At 39.7% G+C, this 12500-nt stretch overlaps 1 protein-coding gene across 5 annotated transcripts in view; it reads right to left on the reverse strand.

Annotated features, from left to right (window-relative positions):
- sh3pxd2aa (SH3 and PX domains 2Aa) overlaps positions 1 to 12052 on the reverse strand; it is a 171024-nt gene extending 158972 nt beyond the window's left edge. For 3 of the 5 annotated variants that reach the window (XR_009788356.1, XR_009788357.1, XM_061772138.1), the window contains exon 1: positions 11326 to 12052. Coding sequence is in view for 2 of the 5 variants with exons in the window: in XM_061772138.1 (XP_061628122.1) it covers positions 11326 to 11487 (162 nt within the window). In the remaining 3 variants the exon portion in view is untranslated. The remainder of the gene's footprint in view (positions 1 to 11325) is intronic. The other 2 variants (XM_061772139.1, XM_061772141.1) reach the window with 2 other exon arrangements.
- Positions 12053 to 12500: the final 448 nt, after the last annotated feature.

The following is a 12500-nucleotide window of genomic DNA, read 5'->3' on the forward strand; positions in this document are numbered from 1 at the left end:
GATCTGTTCATTTACTGTATATACTTGTGTACTTAATTGTTCAAAAAAATATATTTACAATATATAATGAACAAAATAATGGTCTTCTATTAGATGGCAGGAGGTACATACAGTAATTAATGTATGCACTTTTTGTGACATTTTTGTTTGTTGGTGTGCCGTGAGAGTTTTCAATTGTAAAATATGTTCCTTGGCTCCATAAAGGTTGAAAATCACTGCTCTAGTCAGATCGTGTATTCTAATCAGTCAGGTCAAACCAACATTACAACATGACAGAAATAATGGGTGCTAACTTACTGTAATTAAAATACTTCATGGTAATTAAAATACTTCACCCACACCGAAACTTTAGAGCAGGAGTCGACAGAACGGCGAAATGCTCACTAACATAGATTTAGACAGATTTGTGAACAATATTTGAGGGAAATGGCCTTTTGTGTATGTAGAAAATGTTTTATATCTTGGAGTTCAGCACACGGAAAATGGGAGCAAAAACAAAAAGTGCAGCATTTATATTTTTGTTCAGTGTATGAATCAAGCAAAATAAAAAGTAGTCCTCTAAATAATTACTTGAGTAAGAAAGTACTCAGTGAAAAAAATACTCTAGAACTGACTTCTGATTTATTTTTTTAAACCAGAGCATGAATGTCAAAATTAAAATTACAAAAACATATGATTATGCTAATTCAGATATTGCTGAACAATATCACTTAATCTAAAAGAAATAAAATCTTTATAACAAACTTAAGGAAAATATAGCTCCAAGAAATGGTCTTATACTACAACCCCAATTCCAATGAAGTTGGGACGTTGTGTTAAAAACAGAATACAAGGATTTGCAAATCATGTTCAACCTATATTTAATTGAATACACAAAAAGACAATATATTTAATGTCCAAACTGATAAACTATTGTTTTTTGCAAATAATCATGAATTTATAATTTTATGGCTGCAACACGTTCAAAAAAAGCTGGGACAGGGTCATGTTTACCATTGTGTTACATCACCTTCTCTTTTAACAACATTCAATAAACGTTTGGGAACTGAGGACACTAATTGTTGAAGCTTTGTAGGTGGAATTCTTTCCCATTCTTGCTTGATGTACAGCTTCAGTTGTTCAACAGTCCGGGGTTTCCGTTGTCGTATTTTACGCTTCAAAATGCGCCACACATTTTCAATGGGAGACAGGTCTGGACTGCAGGCAGGCCAGTCTAGTACCCACACTCTTTTACTACAAAGCCTGCTGTAACACGTGCAGAATGTGGTTTGGCATTGTCTTGCTGAAACAAGCAGGGGCGTCCATGAAAAAGACCTTGCTTGGATGGCAGCATATGTTTCTCCAAAACCTGTATGTACCTTTAAGCATTAATGGTGCCTTCACAGATGTGTAAGTTACCCATGCCATTGGCACTAACAAAGCCCCATACCACCACAGATGCGGGCTTTTGAACTTTGCATCCATAAAAGTTCGAATGGTTCTGTTCCTCTTTGGCCCGGAGGACACGACGTCCACAATTTCCAAAAACAATTTGAAATGTGGACTCGTCGGACCACAGAACACTTTTCCACTTTGCATCAGTCCATCTTAGATGAGCTCGGGCCCAGAGAAGCCGGCGGCATTTCTGGGTGTTGTTGATAAATGGCTTTTGCTTTGCATAGTAGAGTTTCAAGTTGCACTTAGGGATGTAGCGCCGAACTGGTTTTACTGACATTGGTTTTCTGAAGTGTTCCTGAGCCCATGTGGTGATATCCATTACACATTGATGTCGGTTTTTGATGCAGTGCTGCCTGAGTGATCGAAGGTCACGGGCATTCAATGCTGGTTTTCGGCCTTGCCGCTACATGCAGTGATTTCTCCAGATTCTGTGAACCTTTTGATGATATGGACCGTAGATGATGAAATCCCTAAATTCCTTGCAATTGTACATTGAGGAACATTTCCCTTAAACCGTTGGACTATTTTCTCACGCACTTGTTCACAAAGAGGTGAACCTTGCCCCATCTTTGCTTGTGAATAACTGAGCAATTCAAGGAAGCTCCTTTTAAAACCAATCATGGCACCCACCTGTTCCCAATTAGCCTGTTCACCTGTGTTATGCTTCAATAGGTGTTTGATGAGCATTCCTCAACTTTCGCAGTCTTTTTTGCCACCTGTCCCAGCTTTTTTGGAACATGTTGCAGCCATAAAATTCTAAGTTAATGATTATTTGCTAAAAACAAAGTTTACCAGTTTGAACATTAAATATCTTGTCTTTTTAGTGTATTCAATTAAATATAGGTTGAACATGATTTGCAAATCATTGTATTCTGTTTATATTTATGTTGAACACAACGTCCCAACTTCATTGGAATTGGGGTTGTATATTGTTCCCACTTGTTAAACAGCACAATACTGCAGGCACACCAGGCAGAATATAAAAAAAGAAGCAAGGCTGCAGTCGATATCAAAATTCAGCAATCTTGAGTCAAATAGTAAAGAATATTCACCCCCATGTGGACTTTTACTCAGACTCAAACAGAAAAAAACAAAAATATGGTATATCACAAATACCTGTATTTAAGTACCACTTGTGTATATGAGAGGTTTTGCAATATTTTTTCCAAGAAGACATCCAATGCTTTTGTAAACCAGTCATATGCAAAAGAGCAGAACATTTGCCATTCATTTTCTATACAACTTATCCACATTAGGGTGGTGCTTAGCTGGAGCCTAACTCAGCTGTTTTTTTGACAAGAGGTGGCGTTCACTCAAGACTAGACTTTACCGATCTGATCGGCCTGACCGGTATCGGCCGATATTTCGCATTTTATGCTGATCGGCTTTAATGTCATAATTCGCCGATCCGATCAATGTCATTGATCGTCTCCACATTTACTCCGCGTCGCCATCGTGTACACTATATTTGAATCTAAAAGGTAGTTTATTTTTAGACTTGTCACGTGTCTTTTGATGTAGTACTGTAAATATTTGACAATCAAAAAAGTTATTTAAAAAAACGTCGGCGCTGTGTATGTAGAAAATGTTTCAGTTCTTTGCTCACAAAAAAATGAGAGCAAAAACAAAAGTGTTGCGTTTACATTTTTGTTCAATATATTAGCATTTACACCGATCTGATCGGCTTGATCAGTATCGGCCGATCGTCTCATCAGCTTTAATGTCATAGTTCGCCGATGCGATCAATGACGTTATTGATCGGCTCTGCATTTACTCCGCGTCGCCATCGGGCACACATTTGAATCCAAAAGCCCGTTTATTTTTAGCCTTGTCGCATGTCTTTTGATGTACTACTGTAAATATCTGACCACCAATAAAGTTATTTTAAAAATAAATAAAAATAAAAAAATAAAAAACACGTCGACGGTGTGGGACAGACAACACGTCTGAGACAGACAACATGTAATGTGTGGATCAGACTACAAGACAAATTTGCTCTTTCACGATTGCACTGTCACTACTGCAATAAAATCTTCTATTCCGATACCACTGCATCCCATTTTTTACTATCATTGGGATTTATCTTGTCAACTCAACTGCGACCGGATACACTCGTTACCATGGTGACGACATCACGAGTGGATCGCGCCAACTATATTATAAGAACAAAATGGGGGAAAACGTGTGATGGTGGTCACCGGTGCTTGGAAGAGGACTTTCGTTTAAGGCATGCTTGAGGTATGTTCACATACTTTTAATACAATAGGGCTCGCAAGCAGGCAACAAAACGTTATGTAGCCTAGCAAGTTAGTGAGAGCATTGACGGTTGTACAAAAACATGCCGGCATTATGGCGAACCATGCTCTAAAGTTTCGGTGTGGGTGAAGTAATTTAATTATAATAAAGTAACGTAATTTCCCGTGTATAATGCGCACCCATGTATAATGCGCACCCCCAAAGTTGACCTCAAAATTCTGGAAAACCCTTCTACCTATGTATACTGCATTTTTACAATCCATGATTTTGCTTCTACCCATGATCAAAAGTATTTTTTCAAAGAATTATTCTCAACTTAAGCACTTTATTTGACCATGTAATACTTATTATTAATACTTATTTACTTGCTCTTATTTTGAAAATTCAAAATTCAAATTAAACTGTCAAGCGTTTCAGAAAACGATCATTATTAAAGAAAAAACAACCATCAAGAAATAATGATAGTTGGTGTTCAGTCATATTTAAAAAAAACAATATTTCACAAATTCTGCCAGGTTATGTAAACTTATGAGCACAACTGTACATACAGTATATGCAGTCATACATACCCCTGCCATATTGGAATGAACGTGTAGGCTACATCTTATTTGTAACCTCTAGGTGGCGGCATATTAGAATGAAAGTGTACACCTTTCTCATAACCGCAAGGTGGCGGTGATACTGGTATGAAAGTGTACAGCTTTTTCGTAACCTCTAGATGGCGGCATACATTTATAAAATGTAAAAGCTTTTTCATTTTCCCCTATACCCATGTATAATGCGCACTATTGACTTTTGACATTTTATTTGGGGGGGGGGGGGAAATGCACATTATACATGAGAAATTACGGTACTTTAATTACAGTACGTTAGCACCCATTATTTCTGTCATGTTGTAATCTTGGTTTGACATGACTGATTAGAATACATGACCTGAGTAGAGCAGTGATTTCCAACTTTTATGGAGCCAAGGCACATATTTTACAATTGAAAAATCTCACGGCACACCAACAAACAAAAAGGTCACAAGAAGTGGACACATTAATTACTGTATGTACCTCCTGCCATCTAATAGAAGACCATTATTTTGTTCTGTCTGTCACTCTGCCTCAATGGCATAAATAGATGAACAAAGATACATTATTGTAAATAATGGGGGAGCAATTAACTACACAAGTATATACAGTAAACAAAGGGGTCATTTAAATAGACACATTCCTCCATCTTGTGATTGGATCAGTGATCGGTTATATATTCCATCCATCCATTTTCTGAGCCGCTTCTCCTCACTAGGGTCGCGGGCGTGCTGGAGCCTATCCCAGCTGTCATCGGGCAGGAGGCGGGGTACACCCTGAACTGGTTGCCAGCCAATCGCAGGGCACATAGGAACAAACAACCATTCGCACTCACAGTCATGCCTACGGGCAATTTAGAGTCTCCAATTCATGCATGTTTTTGGGATGTGGGAGGAAACCGGAGTACCCGGAGAAAACCCACGCAGGCACGGGGAGAACATGCAAACTCCACACAGGCGGGGACGGGGATTGAACCCCGCACCTCAGAACTGTGAGGCTGACGCTCTAACCAGTCGGCCACCGTGCCGCCGGTTATATATTATTATTTTTTATTTTTTTATTTTTTAAACTCGCTGATCGGCCCCAAAAATCCTGATCGTGTAAAGCCTACTCAGGACTGGTCGCGTCAAACGATGGGCGTATAGTACGTACAAACTATTCACACTCACATTCTCACTAATGGAGCTACAATGATTTGGAATGTGGGCGCTAGCCTGAGTACCCGGAAATACTCACAAGCAATGGGAGAAAGTGCCAACTCAGACAGGAGGGCCAAAGATAAGATTCAAACCCAGGACCTCTCAAGTGTCAGGCAGACGTTTTAACCTACTACACTGCACCACACTACTACTCTAACATGCAGCCCTGATCAGATGCTAATTATGTGTTCATTTAAAAAAAAAAAAAAAAAAAAAATCAGCAAAGCATGTGATTCCGTCTTGTCTGTCTCACCTGAACAAACCAAGCTATTCAGCTCTTCCAGACAGTCATCTTCCAAACAACAGCCAATCAGGGAAAAGGTTTCATTAAAACCCCACTTCTTGCATATGCCTACTGAGGTAAGCGTCTAAAAACAGGGAACCTTTTTACTGAGATATGGCTTACTTTTTCATAGACCAATAAATATTTTAGTGGGGAACAGCCCTCTTAAGAGTTGTTTATGGTGCGAAAAAAACAACTCTTTTCCAAGCTGAGCCTTTGTATGGCACTCTTGAAAATGTAATGGGACTGGGACTTGTAAAGGAACCAGAAACTGAGATTCAACATTGTTGTGACCAAACCTTCTTTTAATTTCATCACCTTGCGCCCTACTAACAAGGGCTCACACATAAAACATTCACAGAAAGAGAAAGCGCGCAGAAGTGCGTTTTGGACTTAGTTTCTAATGGTCCAACAAACGCTTCCCTCTGACAAAGCCCCCTCCTCTCACAGAATCAGCATTTCCAGCTGGTTTCTCAAACATTGCACATGAGATTGAATGGAAACCAAAGATTGTGCCAGGTTTTCCCTCCTTCCCTCTCTCTATTTTTGCTTAGTGAATAGCCTTGTCTCATGAGACATTGTAGCCTGGGAAACTAGGCCACAGATCGCATTGCTCGGAGTCGAACGCGTAACTCGGCAAGGCTCAGCTCTGACAAATTACACTATATATGATCTGACTATGACTTAACAAGCTCTTCTGTAAACAAAACCTTGCAGTACCATTAACATGTATTGTGTATTGTACACCATAAACGGGGATGGTGAATCCAAATGTAGTTGGGGCCCAATGTGAATTTTCAAATGGAATAATGACAGTAGTATCTACCTAACAAACTTACGCCTGACTTACCAACCGGACCATCCGCCAATTTAGACCAAAAAAAAAAAAAAAAAAAAAAAAAGATGAAAACTATGTCACTCTAGCTATTCATTTACAAGAAAACATAATTTTGAAGCCTGGAACAAAGAAAAAAACTTTAAAATTGGTCTCAAAATAGAAGGAAAAGGGTAGACTAATATTTTTAAGATTCTGGGTTCTTCTCTTCAAGTGCCACAAATGATGGATTTTCTTTCCAAATGCAAATGTGTCAGACGATTTTGTGGATTTTAAAACGGGTAAACAGTGTTTCTTTTGTAACAAAGCACGTCTGATTTCTCCAAAAAACAAAGTATCTTAAGAGAGCTTTAAGTTACATCTTATGCTTATGACTTTTTCAGCAATGTAAAAGAAGCAGGTATTTTAATATATGATGAGATGACGACAAGCAGACTCAAAAGTGCAGGCGTAACAATGAGTGAAAGCAGTCCAAAGGTTTGAGTTCATATTACTGTTAAAATAGACTAATTTTTCAGGACAAATGAGCCCATCTCTACAGTATAATTGCAACACTACATTTATCTGTTTCGAGCCATTAAATACAGTGCCGTACCGAACAGAGACTACTGTGTCAAACAATACGCAATTTTATACATTATTAACATTTGACGACAAGTATCTGCACTCAACTACTCATTGTGGAGCTCAGATCCACTAAACTGCCCCTCCCACATTCATTCAGACCAAACTGCTGAGACAGAAGCTCAATTTGAAGCTAGCCATCGCAACATGGCTTATGACTTAGATGTACCTGAAATCGAAGCTCTTCCACCATCTTTCACTTCTGGCTTTTGGAACCACTTTAGTTTTTGTATTACGTATGACCCTGATGGCAAGCGCGTTGTGGACAAAAGTACAACAGTTTGTCGCAAGTGTCACACAATGCTAAACTACATCGATGGAAACACCACAAACATGGCAACAAATTTACATCACTCTGATGCAAAAACAAGTGGAACCAGACAAAAACAAAAGGCACACATGACACAAAATATGCAGCCGTGGCCCAATAGTTAAGATCATCGCCTGCCACCGTGGGGACCTAGGTTCAAGACACCGACCGGATCATCCGCCAACATCACCCGGACTCATGGCTGCGGTGTCCTTGAGCAAGACACTGATACCCCGAACTGCTCCCCGGGTGCTTCAGCTCCCCACTGCTCCAGTGTGTTCCACTAACAAGGGTGTATGTTTTCACTGTGATGGGTAAAATGCAGAGAACAAATTTCATGTGCATGCATGCATGTTCATGACAATAAAGGTGATTCTTCTTCTTCTTACAGAGCAAACACAAAAACAGTGAACTTCACAGTTCAAACTGTGCAGCAGAAAGTGTGTCAATAGCAGCACCAGAAAGAATTAATTAGTTATTTGATTTTTTTAAATATATATTCTCATAGAATTTTACACCATAGAAAAGTGGTTCTAAAATTATCATGTCAGGGATGTATATTTTTTATATTCTGCCAAGAATAGAAGACACACCATCAGTGACACCCCCAAATACAGTACTGTATTTGGTTGATACTGTATTGTTAAATGTTCAAATGTCTCAAATTATTAATAATGATGAGAAGATGAGATGAAGAGGAGTGATTTATCAGATGCATTTATCCATCCATCCATTTTCTACATCACTAATCCTCTTCTGGGTCACAGGGAGCCTATCTCAGCTGAGTTCGGAGAAAGGGGGACTACACCCTGGACTGGTTGCCAGTCATTCGCAGGGCAAAGATGCATTTATTTTATTATTATCATCAGGTACTGTTTTTGTTTCATATGGTTCTAACCTGTACGCATGCACAGCAATAAATGAGGCACGTATAGCTGCACCAGATACATTTCATTCAAAAGCTGTACTTTTGAGTTGAAACAAAAAATCTTTAAAAAGATCGAACCGAACAGTTTTTGTAACATTGCACCCATATATATATATATATATATATATATATATATATATATATATATATATATACACACACACACACACACACACAAACACACACGTTTACATGCATGAGGTGCTTTCAGCGACACTTCATAAATGGGAGAGAATGGGGTTTTTTTTGTCCAGAAAATTATTTGTATCAGAATACTTTAGTTAAAACACTGTTGGATCAGATTGAATTAATTTTGTTTTATAAGAGTAGATAAGATCAAATATTTTGTCAATATAGTCAGCAAGAGCTGCTAGAAATGCAAAGTTAGTGTTGTGTTTTTGTTAGCACATTAAGGACAAAAGTCCTGTTTTTGTTTTGATTCCTCATTTTAAAAAAAAGACCATTCAAGCATCAAGAGTTTCCTCATTTTTGAGCTTGTAGGGTGAAAGCTGCAGCTGTCTACTAGTGTGGACTGAGTGGGTGGCAACAAAGGGAAAATGAAATGCCTGTATTTTGAGAGTAATAGCCCGTCGCTAACAAAGTATTGGGGGGGAGAAAAAAAAAAAAGAACTATGCACTAGTTCATTTTTGGAAGAGTGAACTGAACCTTGAACTAGTTTGCGTAGAAAATTAACTTTATCAAACACTGTGTGTGGCTTTGTTTATTTCAAAAGGTGACAAGTACACTACGCAACCATATAGCAATGATAATGACACTTACAGGTGCTTTTGTTCAGTGTAGTCACTGTGTGATATATGGCCAGTATACAGTACTACCATCTGATGAGCTGTAAGTGGCAAAACTTTGAGTCAAGTAGGTGCAAAACATGGCAAATGTGGCCAGAGAGGAATAAGAGTAAAATGAGTCATGGAACCAAAATAGGAGGCTTTTGATGCAGTCAGATGAAGGAAATATTTGTTTTCTATCGAGGTTTCTTCATTTTAGTTTGAACACTTCCAAAATGTGTAGTTGTACAAAGAATATTTGTCATATTCCTAGTCAGCTGGTCTAAGCTCATAAATGCAAAGCCATGAATGTATTAATGTCACAAAATGCTAAAATGCTAGCTGCTTGGGTGGAGATGCACAAAGGCTGTTGCTATAAAATTTTACATCACAAACACCACCAAAACTATACTTTTTGTTCAGGAATGCAAGTAAATATAAGTTGGCATCTTAATCAAGCAACAATAATGTGCTTTACAATTTTTTTCAGTCAATTAGAAAATTTGTGAATTACAATAATATATGACTATAGTTTAGTATTAAACATATCATTTCAGTTAAAGCCCCTATATACACTGTTCTATTAATCATCACATGAACATGAAAAATGTTTTTGGTATTTACCAACGCTGTTTTTTAAACCTTACAGTGGGTGGTTGTCTTAAAATATATATATATATATATATATATATATAAATTTTCATATGAAGTTCATCTTGTTCAATTTAGTCATTTTAAGTTTCAAGCTTGTTTGTTGGTATAGAATTTAGGTCATTAAGTACAAAGATTACATGAATGTGTCAAGCAAAGGCGATATTGATGGAAGATAAATTTAAGGAAGGCTAACATTTGATGATGTGAGGTTTATGTTCAAGATGCGTGGGAGAAAGAGACATGCAGTCTTCCTAAATGACAGCTGATACAAAAACAATGCACATTTCAAAACTTCACAGCCACTAAATAGATAAAGAAATTTGGCAGTTGGGAGATACACGACATGAATAATATATTTTAAAAAATGCAACTAAATGTAACTTTGTAGAAGAATATTGTTTTTATTTGTCCATTGGTAGCCATGAATTCCAGAGTTCAGACTTTTTAGACAAAGCCAAGTTATGTTGACGTTTTACATGGAAGGCAACCCAAAGGTCATCCTTGTTTGTTGACCAAACCTCAAAACCTTACGTATAAGTGAACTTTTCTCTTATCCACAAAGAATGGGTTTTGAGTTACTTCGACAAATAACTGACATTTGATCATCATAAATAAAGATGTGCCGGGCCAGGTTTGGCCCCTGGGCCTCGAGTTTGACCCCTGTGCAATACTTGACACTATTCCATATGCACAGACTTGAGTCAGGGAAACAAATGTGTTGGTGCACTGTGAGGAAAACAAAGCAGAGTTATCCCAGTGGAGCGGAGAACAGGAGAAGGTTTTTAAAAAATAATAATAATGTTTTAATCAAGACTAGCAAACCTTTTTTCGCGGTGACACCGAATGTGCATAACCGACAGCAGCAGGAGCCAGACGGCCTTGCAAGCAGCAGTAGCACTCGTGGTCAGTGTCAGCTGAGGAGGATGCAGTCGAGATGACGTGAAGAGTGACGCCGAGTATTAAAGTGGTCGAAATAGTAAACTATATCAAATTTATCGTTCGCATAAATTACGCAAAAAAAGCATTCACCTGTTAGAAAACAATTCTCAAGAAAGATTTGAAGGGCTTTATCTCGCTCAGGAAATAGGAGAATTCTCACATTTAGTTGATAATAAACATTAATATTCAAAATCTTTGCAGTTTGAGGAGGGCCCCTTGACTGGGTTTGCCTTGGCATAACTACTGCTCAAGGCATCTTATTCTATATGCAATCATAACAATGTCATCCTTAGCAGATGATGTGCTGCTATGTGATGGGACACGGTCATGACAGATCCATGACCCCGAATTATCTTTGGCGAGAAGATGACTCCCACCTACTGTGTACGGTTTTCGCTGTTGTGTCGTCACGCAGCAGCTCGGCTACATACATTCGCGGCGAAAAGACAGCGTTTCTAGGATGCCGCCGCAGAAGGCAAAGACGAGCAAGGCAACTCACGTAGTGTTTCGACGGACTGCGCCTTTTCTCCACGTCCACCACTTTGACGTCCAGCACAGTCCGAACCTGCATCTTGACCCTGCAAAGGCTGTACATCAACGCGACTGGCAGACAGCTGCCGCTGCCGCTGCGGCTCGAATCACGCCGAATCAACCCCCGCATTCATTGCCGTTTTTCCCAGACAGTTCAGAAGAAGACGTCAGCTCGTCGTCGGCCACTTCGGCAGCCTTCTGTGCCTTCGACCGACCACCATCAATCCGATTCGAAACTTCTCGGCCGTCACGTTGACATTGACGCCCTCGCCGAAGAAGGCGGTCGCCTTCAATTCAATTCGTGGGAAAGTGAAGCGAGTCCCTTTGTGTCTGCCTCTGCGCACCTGGACCTCACAAGTCTGGTTGGACGGCCAGACAGACGCCTCCCGTATTCCAGTTGCCGCAGGGGTTTTAAGGGAAGAGTCCGACGTGCTCTCCGTACGTCCGCGGGGCTACTTGCAATAAAACACTCATCACGAGAAACCACGCGACGACGTTTCGCTCGCTTGGTAAATCAAAAAGAAGAAATCGACTCGTCTCTAAAATAACTTTTCTTCCCCGCCTGGCGAGACGCGTTGGATAAGACGGGGGGGGGGGGGGGGTCGGCGTTCCACAAACACGTTTCCGATGCAGCGTGGGTCGCACGGGTTCAGCTGAACACTGCAGGCACTGAGTCATGAGCTCTGCTTTCTTTCTGGCCGGAGACATGAGCAGCTGCTCCAGATGTTCCACCGGCGACCAATCGGGTGCAAGCATTCTGAACGTCAAGGCGCCCAGTGAATGACTCGATGCCGCCCCCTGTGCACTAGGCGACGCATGCGCATGTACTCTGTGGGAGCGTTTAGCAGGGCCGTCAAACTCGTTTGACTTCAGGCCCTAATGCTCTTCAGGGGCCATATTGACCCCGATTTGATCTCAAGTGGGCTGGACTAGTATATTCGTGGCCTAATCTATAAATAACGACAATTGATTCCCCCCACCCTTTTTTTGGGGGGTGCAAAATACATTTGGAAAATATTCACATTTATCGATGAGTATCATGTTGGAAATGTTGTTTCAAGTCATCACATTTATTCAAATAGCGCTTTTCATACATGAAGATGTAGCACGAATTGCTGTGCAAAGAGCAAGCAGACAATTAAA

This window comes from Phyllopteryx taeniolatus, chromosome 4, assembly GCF_024500385.1.
Source record: "Phyllopteryx taeniolatus isolate TA_2022b chromosome 4, UOR_Ptae_1.2, whole genome shotgun sequence".
In the NCBI taxonomy this organism is placed as follows: Eukaryota; Metazoa; Chordata; class Actinopteri; order Syngnathiformes; family Syngnathidae; genus Phyllopteryx; species Phyllopteryx taeniolatus.